We start from the raw sequence: 21,076 nt of genomic DNA on the forward strand, positions 1-21,076 counted from the left end.
ACATTAATTATTCATCTTTATTGAGACCACATAGTAAAGCAAAGTTTGCTGTTCTTGTACTTAGAAAAATGGAAGGAACAGTGACTGATGGTCAAAAAACAAGCGAGCAAGCAAGCAAGCAAGCAAGCAAGCAAGCAAGCAAGCAAGCAAGCAAAAGTGCTGCTTTAGAAACAGAGATGCAATTGGGGTCCACATCAGAACTTCCTTTAGCCTTGGAAATAGAAGCAAATACACGATGGTGTGTTCCAGCATGCCTGCTGTATATTCTCCTTTCTCTCTAAGTCATACTGTCAGTGCTGGGGTTTCCATCCTGCGATGCCTATGGCTTCCACTGTGTCGGAGGCATCTTGAATTCTCCTCAGGGTTACTGAGTGCCAACTACTAGCAGCAGACATGTGTGTAGCAAGAATGAGACTTGATCTGGAAATGTGATAATGCATCCTTCTCTGTATTACAGTCAAGGTTGATTCTACAGTGAATATTGAGGACTGAGTAAGTAGAGAACAGACTGAGAAATTTGGAGGCGTCGTGCTGAACTTATTGATGTATGCCGAATAAAATTTCTGAATAAATTATTTTTACCCCCTTTCACATCACTCAAATTGACATAAAATATATGTATACAAGTCTCTATTTCCTCCCTCTTTTCCTCTATCTCTCCTTCCTTCCTTCTTTCCTTCCTTCCATCTTCATTCCTTTCCTCCTCTGTGGTGTATGTATATGCATGTGCATGTATGTGCCTGCACTGGTTGGTATACGTGTACATGTACACACATGAGCACAGAGGTCACAGTCTGATGTTGGGTGTGTCTTCTTAAATTGTTCTCTAAGACAGTTTCTCACTGACCCTGAAGCTCAACACTGATTTGCCAGCAAGCCGGAAGGAAGGCTCCTTCTGTTTCCACTTCCCCAGTGCTGGGTGGAAGCCCGGCTTGCACACGGCTGCTGAGATCCACACTCTGCTCCTGAGGTTTGTGGAGCAGCTGCTTCCCTGACCAAACCCCCCACCCCCACCCCACTTCTTCTTTTGCTTCTTTCTCTCTCCCTTCCTCTTTCTCTTCTTCCTTCTTTTAATTTCCACCTTTCTCTTTCTACATGGAACTTGGACTAGTTCTCATAATTAAAACAAGGCTAAGTTTGTCTTACACATCTGTACACAATGTCATATGTTTAATAAGACACAAGCCCGTAAACAAAATTATTCCTCCCCAGTTAACGCCCTTTCCTTGGGTATATATGTAACCCAGGTTAGACTAACTTTTTTCCACTCTTTTAAATTATTGCTGTCTAAGCTTCCATTTGATAATTTTCTCATTAACTTTTTAGCAACAGAAAGTCAGCAGGAACTTATTTCTTGAATTACTTTTTCTGACCTTCTACAAAATGATAATTACAAAAAAGAGAGAGAGAGGCCTAGAAAACTTGTAAAAAAAAAATTAAGTGTATAAAGTAGCTAGAACGATCCTTTCACGCTGGTGTTGATTTCAAAATTAACATTTGGTTCATGTGCTTCTAAAATAATCACTGACCCTTACCTTGTGGACTTTCCACAGGAAATGAATACCGCAGAAATTACTTTGACCCACTGGAGGAGGAGGAAATAAACTCAAGGCAGTACCGGATGGAGGTCAGCAGACAGGGTGAGCTAGAATTAAGTATGTAATTTTTGTGTCAGAATATTCTCTTCCATTCATGAAAATGAGGTGGCAAAGATCACGCGTGCGGTTCCAGTTTCGTTTCACAGCCTTACAATTTAAATGGTAGGTTTCAGCCGAATGCAGCGGGATGGGCGGAAGCTGAGGAGGTGAGCTCTCAAGGACAGGCAGCCTGTGGGATGAAAGATGCAGGATCGGATTTCATCTGCTGCTTTGTGCGAGGCTTGGTGCCATTCTGAGACTTTGCGATGTGTCCCGGGGACAGCAGCACTTTGCAAATGCTTCTCTGCTCTTGGAATTTAAAAGGAGCATTCTGCAGTCAAGCATGGCCAGCCAGCAGCACACTGTCTATCCTCTTCAGGTTCCTCAGCCGGTGCAGGTGCAGGAAATGATCACTGAGCTGGCAAGCATGAACGCACAGAGACATGGCAACAACTCGTTCTGCTGTGGGGTTTTTCAAGATTAACTTCTTAATGTAACAAATAACGGAGTTGTATTTTATATTCATTTTATTTCACCACCCCTTCTCAATTTGTGCTCATCCTTTCCTATCCCCAAATAGTGTGAAATATGTGATATTTTGTCTTTCTCTTTATTATCTTATTTTGTTGTCACCCTTTAGAATTGTTTGGCTTTCATCATAGTCTCCTCCTACCTTTTGTCTGCCCCCTCTGTGTGTGTTTATGTGTCCGTGTGAGTATGTGTGTGTATGTGTATGAGTGTGTGTGTGTGCATGTGTGTATATGTGTGTATATGTGTGTATACATGTGTGTGTCTGTGTGTATATGTGTGTATGAGTGTGTATGATTGTGTGTGTATGCATGTGTGTATATGTGTATGTGTCTACCTGTATATGTGTGTTTCTGTATATGTGTGTGTATATGTGTGTGTATGTGTGTGTGTGTGTATGTGTGTATGTGCGTATGTATATGTGTATGTGTATGAGTGCTTTCATTGTGCTGATTATTTTTTGTCAGCTTGACACAATCTAGTCACCTGGAGAAGGGATATTAGTTGAGGATTTGCCTCTGTCAGATTGGCCCATAGGCATTTCTATGGAGACATTTCTTGATTAATAATTGATGTGAGAGGGTCCAGTCCACAGTGGGCAGTGTCACCCCCGGACACGGAGGACTTTTTGGGCTAGGAACAAAAGCTGGACAAACCATGGGAACAGACAAGTAAGCAGGGCTCCTCCATGGCCTCCGCTTCAGTTCTGGTTTTGATGTTTTGCAAAGATGGATGATGATGTGGAAACGTAAGCCAGGTCAACCCTTTCTCCTTTAAGTTGACTTTGGTCAATGAGTTATCACAGCAGCAGAAAGCAAATCATCACCCTCACCAGCCAGACACAGACGTGTAGATTTAGCAGAAGAGAGATAGAATGTTATATACGTCTTTCAGAGGCTGGCTTATTTTGCTTATCACAATGATCTTTAATTCCATCCATTTTTGTAAGTTTGAATCTGGTTGTGGTTATATAAATAAAAATAATATAAATGTAAAATTGTTCCTTCGGTCCTTACCACTGGGAAGATGGTTTACAAAACACTCAGGGTTTATGAAGGGTCATGTGGGGATAATGACAGTCACTTCTGTTCCTTAAAGTCAGGCTCAATCCAGAGGACATAAACTACAACCGGATATCAAGTGTGTCTGTCTTAGTGGAAGCCTGGGCTAAATTCTTACAGATTGCAAGGTTCAAATTCAAAGCAAAGATTATTTGACAAAACAGTTCTCAGTGAAACAGATTTATCTTTCATGATGCAGAAATCACCGATGCCATCAAAACTCACAATGTCAAGATGAGGGCTGAGAACTGGGGATCAGAGACAGTTTTTTCACCTGTCGCTCAAGAGTCAATGGAGTGAGCTCATCTCATGGAAAATGTCACAATGAAAGCGCTTACAAAAAAAAGAATAAAACACCATCAGGCTAAACTATAAAGTCTCAACCTGTTAATTTCCTAAATACACCTGAGAGGTTACGGTACACCCCAGTGAATACTAGGGAGGCAAGTTAACTGAGTCATTAGTTTAAGCTTGTCTTTCATCCCTTAGAGAGCAAAATATAAACCTTGGGAGTGTAAGCATCCTCTGGTTAGGAAATATGTCTCCATATGCTATGTCGGATGAACAGACTGTAGACAGGTAAGTTCTGAAAAGCAAGATGTTAGCCAAGCGTCCCTTATTAGAGTACTTAGCTCCAGAAAGGTTTCATACTTTTGGTCATTTTTCAGATTATGGAATATTTGCATATGTGTTATGGAATATATTGGGAATAAAACACAAGTTTAAGCCATTATTTTTTCTGTACACATCTCCTAATATCTGGGAGGTAGCTTATATAATGATTTTGTGCATGAGTTTCATGCCCAAACTTCTGTACTTGTATTATTGTGTCAACAATTGACAGTTCTAATTTTTAGTACATTTAGGAATGTTCAGGTTGGGGATGTTCAACCTGAATCACCCCTTCTCTTCATGGCTAGTATTTCATTAGCCATTTTAGCTGATCTGGAGTCTGTATCTTAGAGCAAACAGGCCATTCTGTACCTACCATATGAATTACTTTGCTCATTGCCATGACAGAAGCAGCCAAAGAGGCTTTGTTATGCTCACAGTCTGAGGGTCCAGTCGATGATGCTGAGGAAGTTGCAGCATTGCTTGAGTGCTGCTGCTACTGCACCTGCTGTCAGGATGCATCAAAAGATGAATGTCCTTCACTGCCCAGCTTTCTTCCTCCTTCTATTAAGTCTGGGGCCTTAAACCAAGGGAAAGGTGCTGTCCACAGTTTGGGTGGGTCTTCCTGCCAAAATCAGACCAATCAAGAAAAATCTGTTATCAACAATACCCAGAAGTTTGTCTCCTAGGTCATTTTAGACCACAGTAGCACAAAGGTAATGGTTACAGGATCAGCTTGCTCTACTGATCTGACCCCATCCTGGAATCATGGGTCACATTATCTCTCTTCTTAGTCACTTAACTTTGCCCAATGTGATTGACACGGGGTCCATATATCATGAACATGACAGTCCAAATCTTAAATTTTGTAGCCCATATGGCATCAATTAGGGAAATGTTCCTGGAGGCTCTGTGTGGGAAAAGTCTCTGTGTCTTGTGTGGTTGGTGCATCTTTACCATCTTTGTCTCAACCTGAAAGTTATATGATCTGTATTTGCTATAAGAGTCAATGAGCAATATGTAAACATGAACTGACTGCATTTGTATGCATATGATAGTGTGTGTGTGTGTGTGTGTGTGTGTGTGTACCTGCAAGTGTATGTGTGTGAAACGGTGGAGGGAGGAAACTGTGGAGGGCACTGTACTCAATTGTAAAATCTTGCAATTACTTGTAGTGTGGGCTGACAGGCTGTAAACACAGATGAGCGTTACTATGAAGTTCAGGTAGGAGATGATGTCACAGTCAAGATCTCCCTTTGCAGAACAGCAGGCTGGAATCTGAAGGACAATTTCTGTGTTGGTATTACAGAGAACATTCCTCTGAGAAGGCTCAGCCTATTCCCTGAAGGTTTTCACCTAATTGGTCCACTATATTTTGATGAGCCATTTGATTTCCTTAGAGTTTAAATGTTAGCCTCTCATCAAAATGAACTGTTAAGTATCCAAGGGAAAAAACTAGCTCCACAGAAACTAGTCTGGCTAAGGAACTGCATATCAGAGTCAAGCTGACACGTAAAATGAACCGACACAGGTTGCATGTAATCATCCCATTACAATGACACCTCATAAGGTGCTCAAATCTGTAGATTTGACATGCTTAATGTCAGACCTTGGCTTCTATTTTCATTTCCTTGTTCTTTGGTCATTACCTAAGTTATTAGGTGCACATTGGTCACCATAATTATTTGTTTCGTGGCTTTCTTTTCCACTAGCCCTTAGGTGGCCTTAGGACCTATCACAGTACTTATTGACAGGTGATGCTCAATGTCTATTTACTGACATGAAATATATCTTTATGAAAGTAAAGATTAACGAAAGCTCACATACTCTGTCCCCTCAGCACGCCCACTGCATGTCAGAGAATTACTAAGCACCGAACAAGTCAAACAACTAAAAGGAAAGCATCCCTTGCTGAGTGTGTCCTGCAAAGCTAGCAGGATGTTTGGTTACCATGTTACTCTCACAGCGTTCCTTCTTCATGGGTAAGAGTATTGCGCTGTTGAATTTGATGTAAGAAACTGCTCCCCAAATGTGCAGAGCTACAAAGAGGCAGTGCTGGGATTTAGATGTAGATGTTGCTTTTACCAAGCCTGTGCCGTGCTGTGTGCCTTCTGAAGATAAAGAATCTACAGTAATCTCGATGGGGTACTAAGTACATTGCCACAGAATTCCTCATCTCTGTGTCGGATAGAGCTCACTGTTAACTTCCACATTTATGAGCTATATATAAGCTTTATACGTTTTGTTACTGTCCCACTAAGAGTTATAAAGCATCAGGCAATACTTGTCTGAAGGCATGTTCCCCTAACAAGCAATCTACAAAGTAGACTGTCTCCCTCAGCGGCGGTCTGTGCTAGCTCATGGCAAGGAAAGGAAATTTGTAGGTCATCTGATACTTGATCAAGCCATCTGGAGTGTGTAAAGAGCAGGAGCTGCTAACTTCATAGGTTTTTCTATGTCACTCCCTCAAACATTTCAGCGACTCCAACAGTCTTACCATTCTAAGTCCCCTGTCATAGTCTACACTGGATGCTTTTCTAACACTTGTCTGCAAAGAGTCACAGGTATAGACAAAAAGGGAAGGTTTAGAAATAGTATGGAGAATGAGCATCCAGAAGAGTCTTCTAGAATAAGTCATTTCAGAATTGTCCCACTCATGGACAGGGGATTGATAAGTAACAGAATCAGAAGGGTTGAATTAAAAACATCACAATAAAAATTTCACACGGTTTGTCATTAGAAGAAGAACGCTGTGATTGACACACTGACTATGTGTGTGACTTCCTAGTTCAGTGATGAAGGGAATGACATCAATCTAGGTGACATTTTAACCTCTCTTTAAGATTTTTAATGTCCCAAATCTTTCTGAATATCTAACTAGCACACACTACCTATGGGTTTTCCTTTTATAGGTATGCAGTACATCATAGTCACTTTGGCCACACTGTGGTTACCTCAGTTCAAACTTAAAGGTGACTATATATATATGTAATTACATATGTAATATGTACATATGTACATATTGCATATTACATAATATATATATATATATATATGTGTGTGTGTGTGTGTGTGTGTGTGTGTGTAATGACATAAAGTCTTATACTTCTTACACTTTCCAGTATTTTTCTAAGATTTGAAGATGGGAGTGTATTTTCTGTTTTTAGTGTGTTTCAAGCTAGCTGGATTAAGTGTACTCTAGAGAATCCTGTTTTCAGATGGCCTAGACCTAAAGTGTGAGTACTATTTACACAAATGGGGGCATTTCCATGCAAACAAGGTGGGCCAAGTAAAATGCCTCTGTGGGTGTAGAGATCAGGCTCTGTCTCAGAGACCTGGAATGGTCAAAGTGAGCCAAGGTCCCTTTGCTTCTCCTACCTGCAGTCACATCCCAAAGGATTAGCACCAGATTCAGTGCGAAGTAAGATGCCCAAGACAACCTATAACATTTAACACATGGATACAACCCATGTGACTGTCTCAGGTTATGCTTAGGTAAGAGGGAAGACAGCAAACGATGCTTTGTCACTTTTAAGGATCGCAAGAGGAACAAAGTTGGTTTAATGTTTAAACTGTAAGACTTCTGTTTTCCCAGTATATTATGTAAAAAATAAGTTATTGGATTGTGGATAATGAAACCCTCTTATTCCATATAAGAAAGAAATGAAGTCATAGTTCTCTGTACCTAGTCAATGACAAAACAATGAAGGTGGATGAAATTCCACATGTTCTTGTGGTCAACAGGTGGAAGGTCAAAGGAAGAGATGCTGGATCAGGAATCACTCAGATGTTCCAGTGAGAACCTGAATATCTACAAAGAGGATGAGGAAGTTGATCCCGAGTACACTGAGGAGTCTGAGAGACAAGCTCAGAGAGGTGTCATTCTGTTTCCAGGCTCTCCATCAGGACAGGTCAGCAATGAAACCATTTTTTTTTTCCGCAGAGCCATTCATTTATTGATCTATTTAGTCACTGAAATATTTATTGAGTTCTTGTTACATTCTCGATACTGCAAGTTCAAATGTCAGCCCTAGATAGTGTCCACAGGTGTTGCTTCCTAGCACACCTTACTAGAATTTGTGGCTTACTAGAATGTGATTCTCTGAGACTTTGTTCCTATCTTTCCACACATATTTGACCAGGCAGAAGTTATAACAATCACCAGTGCTGCCCTGGCCTTTGCCAAATTTAGTTGTACTTCATCTGGTTTGAGTTTGTCTTGAAGTGGTCGCTTCTAGCAGAACTGGAAGTATCTGCAACAGAAGCTTACCTGGGTTAAACTTATTTGGATGCAACAACAACAACAACAACAAAACCTACTTGGAAAAGTTTGTACAACACAGCATTAAGATTTGAAATGTTCTAGGATCTGTGAGGTTGCCATGTTGGGATTTAAGTTGAACATTTCTAATTTCTGTAACTTCAGAGACACCTGCTCTGCTTTCCATGTCTCTCCTTTCTATAGATGAGTAATGTTATTTCATGGCAGGCTTTTGTCCATGAAGGAGAAGAGAATATTGTTTCTATTTAGTCTCCTTATCAAACAAACAAAGACGTGAGTCCCATATGTGTCGTGTGTATGTGTGTGTGTGTAAAATGTATAATGATTCAAAAATTTCATCAGATGAGACAGATTTTTCTCAATAATGTCTTTTATAATAATAGTGAATGAGTTGAAATATCATTGACTTCAAAAGTCAAAGGCATATCTTAGTTGGAGTGGGCAGGTGGCATTCTCTAATCAGGAGTGTGGCAATTCCGTAATGGTGTCTAATTTATTCCTTTGTGCCACTTAGAGCTGAACATGCTGGGTCCATTAAGGATATGTCTATTTTGAGCCTTCTCATGTCAGTGACCTGAATTAACAAGTACATCCAGAGCCTCCTAAGAGTCTAGTAGTGGGTTGAATTGTACCCTCTATGAGTATATCCAAATCCTGCCCTCCAGTACCTGCACATGTGATCTAATGCAAAGCAGACATACAGGATTTAAGGTAGGCTCTTAACCTAATGACGAGTGTACTTTTAAGGGAAAGAGAAAGGATTTGAGACATAGAGACACACACAGGGTAATAGCTATGGAGTGATTTGCTTATCAGCAAAGGAAGATGTGGTGGTTTGAATAGGAATAACCCCCAAAGACTCATGTGTTTAAATGCCTCATTCCAAAAGAGTGGCACTATTAGAAGGTGTGGCCTTGTTGGAGGAAGTACACCACTAGTAGGTGGGCTTTGAGGTCTCAGAAGCTCAAGTGCAGACTAAGTGGCTCATATTTACAAGAAGAACTGCTACCTGTAGATCCAGATGTAGAACTCCCAGTTCCTTCTCCAGTACTATGTCTGCCTGTACACAGCCACGCTTCCTGCCTTGATGATAATGGACTAAGTCTCTGAATCTGTTAGCTGGTCCCAATTAAATGTTTTTCTTTATGAGGTTGCCATGATCATGGTATCTTTCCTCAGCAATAGAAACCCAAACTAAGACTGAAAGCTATGAATGGCCATCAGTTACCAGAAGTTACAAGATGTGGGGAAATCTTTCTCCAATAGTCTTAAGAAGGAAGCTATTACAATCCCTTGATTTTAAATCTCTGGCTGCTGTAACTGTGAGACAATAAATTTCTGTCATTTAAAACCAAAGACTTTGTGATAATTTGTGAGTACACATGGTGCCTATCTTGTTATGTGTGTGTGGTGTGTGCACCTATAAACTTGGAGGCTTGAAGTCTATCCTTTACGTCTTTCTTCAATTACTCTCTACTTTTAATTTTTGAAATAAGGTCTCTCACTGAACCCAAAGTTCATCAATTTGTCTAGTCAATGAAATCCAAGAGATTTGTCTGTTACAGAAATGCATAGCAATATGTAGAGTTTTACATAGATTCTAGAGATTTGGACACAGGTCCCTGAGATTGCATGGCAGACACTTTACTGACTCAGCCAAGATAGTCTTGAAAGGAAGCAACAAGATAACGCATGTTCTAAGCCAACAGATCCCATGAGGGAAACTTTGCCTCTTCAGTGATTTATAACAGTGGCACATATCTTTATGAATTAGGATATAAAGCAATTGTTCTCAACCTGTGGGTATACAAGCCCTTTAAGGGTCAAATGACCCTTTCACAGTGGTCACATCCACAATATATATACATATATAGTGTGTGTGTGTGTGTGTGTATCACAATTCATAACAGGAGTAAAGTTAAGAGTCATGAAGTAGAAACAAAATAATTTTTTGATTGAGGGGTCACCACAACATGGGGAACTATATTGAGGGGTTTCAGCATTAGGAAGGTTGAGAGCCACTGGTAAAGGAGCTGTGAGGTGAAGGGGACATTAAAAATTTCCATTGTGTATGACACTTGTTTAACACGATGTTTTTGGAGATGCACATTGTATTAGGTCAAAAGCTCACATTTCAATTGTATTTTTGTAGCATGTAGTACCAATTCAGGTGAGTCAAAGTACTTCTGGCTCTCAAGATGGCAACTCTGATCCTTTAAGATGTATTTATGTGTATAAACTAGGAGTGGTAAACTGAGGATCACAGTGCCCATGGGCAACCTTGTTTCAAGACTTTGATACAAAATGCCAACATATGGCAGGGCTTGTAGAAACACAACTGAAGCTTGTGTGGTTTCCACCTGCCTATAGTGAGAAGACATAAACACACTCATGAGGAACAGAATGTGTCATAGATGTGGCTCTTTCCTGAACCCTCTACCAATAAATCCTATGATCCTCTCCTAATCTATGTGTCTTAACTTTCGCATGAAAGAGTTAGGTGTGTTGGCACATACTGAAATCCCAGCACTTGGGAAGTAGAGGGAAAGAGAGTCACAGGTTGTATAGTGTGTCTGAGGCTACCCTAGGCCACAGGAGACTCCTGTCTCGAAAACAACATAATTTCCGTGTAAGTTGGTCTAAGGTGATTGATTAAATAACTGTGGAGGAAATAATGTTGTTATAAAATCATAGCCAGAGTCGTGTTGGCAAAAGATGCCAACTTTGCAGTCAGAACTCTTGTAGAGACATAGCCAGGCCACTTATAGGGTGTTGGTTTGTGGGTGAGTCACTTGATTTTGCTGGTCTCAGTAATTTCATCTGGAACTTGAGGACTTGATAGTTTGTATATGAGGAATGTCAATTCTAAAGAATCTCACAAAGCAGGTTCTGTTTAAATGGCAGGGGACACTACAGAGAAACACTTCTAGGGCCTGCTCTGAGCCCAATTTATACACTGTTCTCAGGTTCATTGTATCAAGAGTCCCATGGATGTGGAAAGATGTATTACAAAAAGGAAGAAATCTGCAATTGGATTACATCTTTAGTTCTTATGGCACATGTAGTCATTGGAGGTAGGAGTGTTAGATGTTCAAGTGTCTGGAATTAACATCTTCCATTTTCTTGTGAGTCATTTTAACCTTTGTCGAAGGCAAGAATTAGTGGTACCTTTTTATTTTAATGGTGAACTCATAATGGACAGGCATTTGATGGAGGTCTGGAGTAGAATGAGTCCCAGCTGAGGTGAGGACTGTGTGGGCTCTCTTGCATCTCTACCTGCAACTGCTGACTCCTATTATGGCTGGTATGATTTACTCTTATTTCTCATCACAGAAGGTGGGAGATGTAAGGCAACTATGAAAAAAGGGATGGGATTCTTTACTAAGGTTACTAGGGATGGGGGCTGGGTATTGTCTGATGCAAAAATTCCTACTTCAAAGCCCATTAGAACTATAGATCCAGACCATTGAGCATCACGGAGAAGCAAGTTGAAAGATCCATTGCATATCCAGAAAACAAATATGTATATGTCTTTTGTGTATGTGTATGGGGTATATATGTATGTGTGGTATATATGTGGTATATGAATGTGTGTAGTATATGTGGCGTGTAGGTATGTGGTGTATGTGTGTGGTGTGTGTGCTATGTGTGTGTGTTGTATATATTCTGTAGCCCTGTACTCTGAGGTAATGTCTATCTTTGTTGCTGACATATGTTTCTTGTATACAGCAGAGTGATGGATTCTGTTTATACATTCATTCTATTAGCCTGTATCTTTTTTTCTGGGGACTTGAGTCTTGAGACCAGTGATGTTGAGATATATTAATAAGCAATGATTATCAATTCCTGTTATTTTGACATTGGTGGTGGTAGTGTGTGTTTGCTTGTGTGTGTGTGTGTGTGTATGCATATGTTTCTCTTCTATAGGTTTTAATTGTGTGAAATTATTTATTCCTTGTGTTTTCTTAAGTGTAGCTAGCCTCATTGGATTCAAGTTTTCCTTCTAGTATCCTCTGTAGGACTACATTAATGGAAAGATATTGTTTAAATTTGGGTTTGTCATGAATATCTTGGTTACTCCATCTATGATGATTGAAAGTTTTGCTGAGTACAGTAGTCTGGGCTGACATCTGTGGTCTCTTACGGTCTGCAAGACATCTGCCCAGGCTCTTCTAGCTTTCAGAGTGTCTGTTGAGAAACCAGGTATAATTCTGATAGATCTGCCTTTATACGTTGCTTGGCTTTTTTTCCTTGCAGCTTTTAATATTCTTTTTTTGTCCTGTACATTTAGTGTTTTGATTATTATGTGGCAAGAAGATTTTCCTTTCTGGTCCAATCAGCTCGGTGTCCTATAAGCTTCTTACATTTATAAGCATCTCATTGATGTTAGGGAAATTTTCTTCAATGATTTTGTTGAAGATGTTTTCTGGGACTTTTAGCTGCAAGTCTTTTCCTTTGTCTATTCCTATTATTCTTAGGTTTAGACATTTCATAGTGTCTGTAATTTCCTAGACATCGTGTGTCATAAACTTTTTAGATTTTGCATTTTCTTTGACTGTTATACTAATTTCTTCTATCGTATTTTCTATGCCTGAGATGCTGTCTTCCATCTCTTATATTCTGCTGGTGATGCTTATGTTTGTGGTTCCTGTTCTCTTTCCTAGGTTTTCCATCTCCAGGATTGCCTCAGCTTGTGTTTTCTTTGTTATTTCTATTTATATTTTGAGGTTTTGGACAGTTTTATTGATATCCTTCACCTGCTTGATTGTATTTTCTTATATTACTTTATATGTATTTGTTTCTTATTTTAATGCTTCTACCTGTTTGAATGTATTTTCCTATATTTCTTTAAGGGATTTACTCATTTCCTCTTTAAAGGCCTCTGTCATCTTTATAGGATTGGATTGAAGATCATCTTCTTGTGCTTCAGATGTCCAGGGCTTCCTGTAGCAGGATAGTTGGCTCTGGTGGTGCCATATTGCCCTGGTTCTTGTTGATTCTGTTCTTACACTGTCTTTTAGGCATCTGGCTTTCCCTGGTGTTAGCTGAATGATCCTGATGGCAGCAGGACTTCTTGGGAATGGAGGGGGAGTTGTGGACCAGAAAATGAAAGCTAGGAGACCTGACCTGGTTATGTCTCTGGTAGATCTCACTAGCAAGGGATTGGTGAGGAAATATTGCAAACTGGTAGTTTTTGAAACCCCTATGTACTTCTCTCCCAGCTATGCTCCAGATAAACCAGACTGGGAGAGGATTTGTGGTGTGGCTTTCCAAGCTGGGTATTCTTAGAGCCTCACAGGCTTCCACAGAGAAACAGATGTTTAATATTTTTATATTAATTTTCTTCAATCCAGTTGAAGTGTCACTATGTGGAGGATTATGATGTGGTCTGATACTTCGTGTGTATTATTTAAACTAGCATAAAATAAAACCTTTTAATAAAGCAATTATTCCCCTGACACAATTCTAAGCAATGTATGTAATTCAGCCACAGGGCCGTCTGAATGGGGAATGTTATGGTCTCCATCTTGCAGATCAGCAATCAAAGGCATAGACAGGTTGAGTAACTTGAGAATGGTTTTAGAACTGATATGTTGTTGAGCTAAGATGTAAACCTAGGTAATTTTACCCACCCCAATACATTGCTAACATTATATGCTATATGCTATATGCTAATAATAGCATATAGTGTTCTAATCACAACTTCATCGAAAACCTCTTCTTTCTTTCATCTAGCACTTTATTTTTCAATGGAAGTGATATGCAAGGCTGAAGGAGTGTTATTGCTACCCTTTAAATTGTTCTGCAATGGAATTTAGACCAAGACAGTCTATGAGACCAAAGATCACAGCAGTTCAGACTATATTTGATGATACATACCTGGGATCTCCAGAAAAATAGAACAGGTCACATAGGCACATGCACATATATGCCTAAACACAAGAAACATAAACACACATGAAGACCTATAGTGAGAACTGGCTCACAAAGTCATAGACACAGAGGTATCTGCAGGTTGCATTGCATCAGTGGGGCTGATGTTGTCAATCCCGAATCTCGTTCAAAGACTTGAGAGCCAGGGGGATCGGGAGGGTCAGTGGTATACATTGAGGTTCAAAGTGCAAACAGGAGTTCTCATGGCTGACAGCACTATGAATGTCTTAGCTCTAACTGAGAGTGAAATTGCTCTCTCTTCCTTTATGTTGTGCTTTCGCCCTCAGTAGATTAGATGCTATCAGCCTACCCTAGTGAGCTCAGAGACTTCCTGCTTGGCTCCAATTTCGATGTGAAGCTTTTCTGCAAATACCCTCACAGATCTTCCTAGACAATTCTTCCTCCTTCCTTGGGCATCCCATAAACCAGTCACCCTGCCAAGTAAAACTTATTACTGCAGACCAAGGAAAACAAAACTTAAGACATGCTTATAAAAGGTCAAAGATCCAGTGGCATTTCTAGCAGCTAAGCTATAAAAAATGGTCAAGAAAAAAAATTATTATTTTTTAAAACTTTAAAAAATCATATTATTTTGAATTGACCATAGTTGTGTACATTTTTTGAGAAGAATGTGATATTACCCCATATATGTGTACTGTATGTATGATTAAATCAAATTAATTATCTTGATTTTCTCCTGTTTACTAATCTTTATGATGATGCATTTGGAATTTATTCTTAGGTTATCCAATGAACTATTATTAATTATAGTTGCTTTGCTGCACAATATATTGTGTTACCCTAGCCCTTGGCCCCTCAGGACTGTACTTGCCAGTAGAGGGTAAGAAGGCGTAGAACCAACAACACAGAATCTGGGAGCCAGGTGAGAAGTAGAAGCAAACTTATTTATTGTAATAGAGGTGAGCGTCTTTCTATCCTCTGCCCCTCGGTCTGGTTTCCTTCACTTACTCTAACCTTCTTCATGTTGTCCCAAGCAGATTTTCCCATTCTTAGGCTGAGAAGCTTTTTACTAGTATATATTGTGGCACACTCTCTTTATCCATTTTACCACTGATGGACATGGTGACTACTTTCATGTTTTAGTTATTGGGAATGGGGCTACAGGACATTGGGTCATATGGAAGTTTCATTTTTTAGCTCTCTCTCTTTCTCTCCCAGTACATTCTCATCTATACCGTAGCTGCACCCTTTTCAGCATTTGTTGTTTTTCATCCTTATAAATGGGAGCCTCCCAGAAGGGAGACCACTTATTGATTTAGTGATACCAAGTGTTTCCTGTACACACACACACACACACACACACACACACACACACACACACACAGTCTTCCTTCGATAAATGTCTTTTGAGATTCCCTTGCTTAGTTTTAGACTGGATCACTTGCTTTTACAATGTTAAGGTATTAAGTGAATATGGACATTTCGAATATTAACCCTTTGTCAAGTGTGTGGTTTACAAATGGTTTCTCTGAATCTGTAAGTTGCATCTTCCATTCATTGTTTTGTTTTTTATGCAGAGGTTTTTAAGTTGCATGAAATCTTCATCAGCTTTGCCTTTGATGTTTATACTTTTAAAGTCACATGGGGAAAAATCAGTGCTGAGACTAGTGAAACAGATCTTCCTTAAGATTCTTTCTTCTGGAATTAGTTTTTTATTAATTAAGTTATTGATTTACTTTACATTCAGCTTCTCCTCCCTCTTTTCTCCCCAGTCCTTCTCTTTCACCTCTCGCCCCCTCCAGCTCTCCTTCGTTTCTTCTCAGAAAAGGGAAGGCCTCCCAGGAACATCAACCAGCCTTGGCATGTCGAGTTGCAGTAAGACTAGGTTCATCTCCTATTGAGGTTAAGATCAACAGCACAAGTGACAGCTCATGCTGGCAAAGATGTGGAGCAAGGGGAACACTCCTCCACTGCTGGAGGAAGAGCCACTTTGGATATCAGTTTGGTGGTTTTTCAGACAGTTGGTAGTATAGCTACCTCAAGACCCAGCTACACCACTCCTGGCTCCCAAAAGATGCCCCACCATAGCACAAAGACACTTGCTCAACTACATTCACAGCAGCTTTTTTCATAACAGCCAGAACTGGAAACAATTTAGATGTCCCTCGACCAAAGAATGAATAAAGAAAATGTGGTATATTGACAGCATGGACTACTCAGCTATTAAACACAAAGACATGATGAAATGTGTAGGCAAATGGTTGGAACTAGAAAAGGTCATCCTTAGTGAGGTAACAAAGACTCAGAAAGACAAACATACTCACTTATAAGTAGATATTAGCCGTAAAGCACAGGATAACCATGCTACAATCCATACACCCAAAGAAACTAAGTAACAAGAGGGAGCTGGGGGGACACTTGCATCTCCTGGAAGTTTTAGTTTCATTTCTTTCATTAAGTCTTGATTCATTTGGGATTGATTTTCAGATATGCTATCAGATAATGATAGAATTTTGTGCTTCTGAATATGGTTATCCCATTTCCCAAGACCACTGACTTAAGGGATATCCTCACCCTCTGCGTTTCCTGGTACTTTTGCCATATTATGGGTTATAAATGCAGGGTTACTTCTTGGATTCATAGCTCATTCCCTTGGCCAGTGCATTTGTTTTATTAGATTGTGTCAGGAGTATGATCCTTCTATACTAGGTCTTGAAACCAGAAACCGTGGTGACTAAATTGGTTCTTTGTGCTCAAAGTTAGTTTGGTCATTTACACACAAGCATTAGAATTTTCTATTTCTGTGGAAAACACCATTGGAATTTTGTTTGAGATCACATGAATCTATGGACTTCTTTGAGCAGTATGGATAATTTCACAATGATAGTTATTCCAGTGCATTGGCATGGTCTAACTTTCCATTGATTTTTTTTTTAATTCTTAGCACTTTAGAGTGTTTAGAATGCAGAACTTTTTAAAAAATGTTTACCCTCAACTAACTATTTCTGTGTCATTATAAATGAAGCTATTTTTTCCTAATTTGCTTTTTAGGTGGTCTTTTGTTAGCATGTAGAAAATCACTGATTTTTTATATGTTGGTTCTATATTGGGAAATTTCATTAAAATAAGCTATCATTTCTAAGAGTTTTGCCTGCTTTTATTATTTTCTATGCAGGAGAAAGTCTTCATCAAATAGAAATACTCTTTCCACTGGTCCTTATTTCTCTGTATCTGGCTAGGATTGCCAGTGGAAATTCTAAGTGGAAAAAAGTAACAAGAACTTATTACTTATTATCTTGTCCTTAATGCTAAGTAGGAGGTTGTCATATATTACCTTTTTGGTATTTAACATGTGGAGAGCTTTTTGTTGTGAAATAGTTTTGGCTTTTTAAGGATGACTTCTGGGAGTATCTATTGAGATGGTTATAAAATTGTATCGTATATATTTTTTTACAAACAGTATAGAAAATATTGTTTTGTCTATGTCGACACATGATTGCATCACAGGAATCAGTTCTAATTGGTCATGGTAAAAGACTCTTTTCATATGTTCTTCAGTTGCATTTGTGATATCGTATTGAGGAATTTTGTATTGATATTGTTTTATAATTTTCTTTCCTTATAATCTCTTTGGCTTTGTTACCAGTGAGCACCTCCTAAAATGAAATTGGAATTTTTCCCTCCGTTTTCAGAATTTTTGAAGGAGTTTGAGTAGTGGGCAGAGTTACATCATAGTCTTGTCAGCCTCAACATTTTCTGTGGGATGACAGGATTGAGGCTCTTTGTAAAGGCCCTGGGAAGATGGGGAACCTTAAGGTTCGTCTCCAACCTTTGTTTTCCCACTGTAGAAACCATGACTCCAGGACAATTCTCTGCTAAACTGGGGAGGACAGCATCAAGAGCACAGCCCTCTATCTGTCCAATCATATATGTTCTCATACTGTAGTCTATGCGGGTGACTTAACCTCGCCACCTATTTCAGGAGTATTCATATTGTTGCTTTTGCCTATGGATCACTGCTAGCTGGATTTCTGTGAGGTAGAGGTGAGGTGTACAGCTGGAGAACCTTCATTCCTCCATCACGCTTATACAATTCCTTTATTTACTAAGAAAAACATTTCATTTAATAAACTTATATAGCCCCCCTTTACTTAGCTTACACGCATTTTCCCATTCTAGAAAAAAAATCCTACTATTCTCAAAATAGATACCACACATTAAAATAAAACAAAACAAACCCCACATTCCCTGTCCCTAATGCCTGAGTCCTTAAGTCTATCCTTTTCTGCTGGAAATCCAATCTCAGGTGATTCTTTTTCTGAAATGTTGTCTTAGTTTCTCTGTCAAACCTCCTTTTCACTCTGTGTTTTCCTTAATGTTAAAACTTCAATCTGTTTCTGCGAGTGTGTCTAGTTTTCTCCAACAACAATCTAGAATTCAGTAGCTAATTCTTGGATATGTATTGAGTAAGTGCTTGGTACACAACATACTGAAAAAAAAAACCCAATAAGCTATCAAGGTCATGAATCCAGGTAGACTTTTCTTTGTCAAGTTTAAATAGAGTCACCCACTGGTCTTTCTTTTGCTGTTACAGTTGTTGGCAGAATTGCTTTTCTTAAGTAGCAACTTGGGCTGTAGTAACAAAAATTCCATAGCCTAAAGGGTTCCAAATACAGTTCTGGAGACTGGAAGTTTGAGATCAGAGTGCCAGTGTGGGCAGTTTCTGTAAGGGTCTCTTCCTGGTGAGTAGACAGCTCCTTCCACTCTGTGCTCTCCTATGATGAGCAGAGAGACAGAGACCCAGCCCTCTGGTTCCTCTTCCCATAAAGCCATTAATTCTATCCAAAGAATTCAGCCTCATGGCTTCATCCAAACCTAATAATCTGACAAAAGCGTCATCTTCAACAAATGAATTATGCGAGTGCCCAGGTCAGTCCATAACATTCTTTGTTGAAAATACTAGATTTTCATGCAACTTTTCTACATAGATCTTAGGTCATGAAAAATTCATTTACCGTGAGTACTGGGAAGTGTACTTATTTTACAAGTGTTTTAGCTCAAGTGCTTCTTGTGGCTGAGTGCTTCGTTTATTTTAGGCTAAAGCTTTGGACAGGACAGAGGCCTGGGGCTGAGGAGCTGCTGAGAGGTGGGGGGGATGGCCAGGCCCTGAGAGCTTGTCCTTTTTGCTCTCAGAGGCAATAAAGTGCTTCTCTGTCTTCCTGGGAGATTTTGACATGCACTTTTGAGGAGAAACAAAGTAAAATAAAACTCCTCATTTTATTGCTAAATATTTATAAACTCTTCTCCAGTCATCTGAAGCCTTATTTGTTTCATGCTGATCCTGTACCATTGATCAATTTGGAAGAAGTAAAGTCTTTCCAAACGCTTACTGAATGTGAACCTTTGTGGCTATTAAGATGGCGCATTTTGAGTGTGTAATGTGTCAGACATTCTCCAATGGTGCAAAAGACAGGAATTTGAAATGGGATCAAGAATAAACTGAGATTCAATGTTGTAAAGCTCCAGCAACATTGATGATTTGTCTTTCAGTTTCTCTAGAGAAAAATTTCGATTCCCTCAGTCCCAGAGCCCAGTGAGATGAAATTTACATGTATACATGTATGCAAGAGCGAGTAGTGAAACTCCATGTGAACTACCAAACAAAAAAAGTAGGTTTTTAGAAACATTATCTTAATGTCCACGTTTTGGCTGCATGACCAATTCACTGAGAGTGCTGCCATGTTAATTTCATTTACAGTATATGACCTCAAGGAAAATTCTCAGGATACACGAACCTTTAGACACAGGACATTGAGGTTATGTGCAAAGGAGTCTCCTCCATAAGATACTCTTATTCCAGAAAGCCTTGCTTCCACAGTGTCTATATAACATTAATTAATATTAACAAGAATTATTTCTGAATACAGAGAGAGACAGCTTTCTTCACATCTCCCTCCTGGTTTGTTGTGGTTTTGCCTTTCTTCTTGAGTGAGTTATTGCGGAGCACGGTGCAGTGCTCATTAGCTGTACAATAAAAAATGTGCCGTTAGTAAATAAAAATATCTCTTTGTAGTCCCATCATGATTTTGATCAGTAGAGCTCAGAGCCTTCATGGCTCATTAAGTTTTGAAAGACCTAGGCAAAATATAAAGGTGTCAAGAATGACTACTCTCGTTCGGCGAATAGAGAAACTGAGGTATTTTCAAGAAACTATGCCAAGGTCACTCAGGGTTGGGCAGAATCAGGGTTATGACACATGAACCAGATAATTAGAGCAAAGATAAGCTGTGCTCACCAGAAACCAATAGCTTCTGAGATGCTGGCGAGGAGCTGTGAGCAGCGTCACTTGGAAATAAATGATCTTCATTTAGCTCTTATTCTGATTTATTTGTTCTATTTCATGTTGGAGAGCTGTCTTCAACTCCCCATGAAGACTGTTTAAAAAACGGGCAAGGTGATTCAGTCTCTAAAGTCCTTGCCCTATAAAACATGGGAACTGAGTATGGATTCTCAGGATGCACTACAGAACAAACAGACAGACAGACAGACAGACAGACAGACAGACAGACAGACAGAAGGATGGGCCCGGCAGTGTGCATGTGTAACCTCAGTTCCGGGGAGGCAGAGTCAGGCAGACCTCTGGTGATTACTGCTCAGGCAGTCTACCCACATCAGTGAGCACCTTGATCAGTGAGAGATCTTCTCTCAAAAACTACAGTGGAAAGCAATGGAGGAAGAAGACATTAAAATGAACCCAGGGTGTCCACCTGCATGCATACATCCTCACAGGGACACATGTATACATCATACACACACACACACACACACACACACACACACACACACACACAGATACCCCCCTAAAATAAAAAAAATAGAATAAATAACATAAATAATAAAGACTTGTGTATATTATGTTATATAATTATATATAACTATACATATTTATAATATACAAAATATATAATACATTATATTACATATAAATCTATAATATAATAATATATAAGCATATATTATTATACAACACATAAATATATGATATATATAGATAAATAATG

General features: G+C 39.3%; 1 protein-coding gene across 1 annotated transcript in view; it reads left to right on the forward strand.

The window, feature by feature from the left end:
* Ofcc1 (orofacial cleft 1 candidate 1) overlaps positions 1 to 21,076 on the forward strand; it is a 278,373-nt gene that overhangs the window by 24,355 nt on the left and 232,942 nt on the right. The window contains exons 4-5 of the mRNA XM_028763273.1: positions 1,554 to 1,640; positions 7,583 to 7,749. Of these exons, the coding sequence (XP_028619106.1) occupies positions 1,554 to 1,640; positions 7,583 to 7,749 (254 nt within the window). The remainder of the gene's footprint in view (positions 1 to 1,553; positions 1,641 to 7,582; positions 7,750 to 21,076) is intronic.

The sequence above is a fragment of the Grammomys surdaster genome, unplaced genomic scaffold, assembly GCF_004785775.1.
Source record: "Grammomys surdaster isolate TR1022 unplaced genomic scaffold, NIH_TR_1.0 137, whole genome shotgun sequence".
NCBI classification, from domain to species: Eukaryota; Metazoa; Chordata; class Mammalia; order Rodentia; family Muridae; genus Grammomys; species Grammomys surdaster.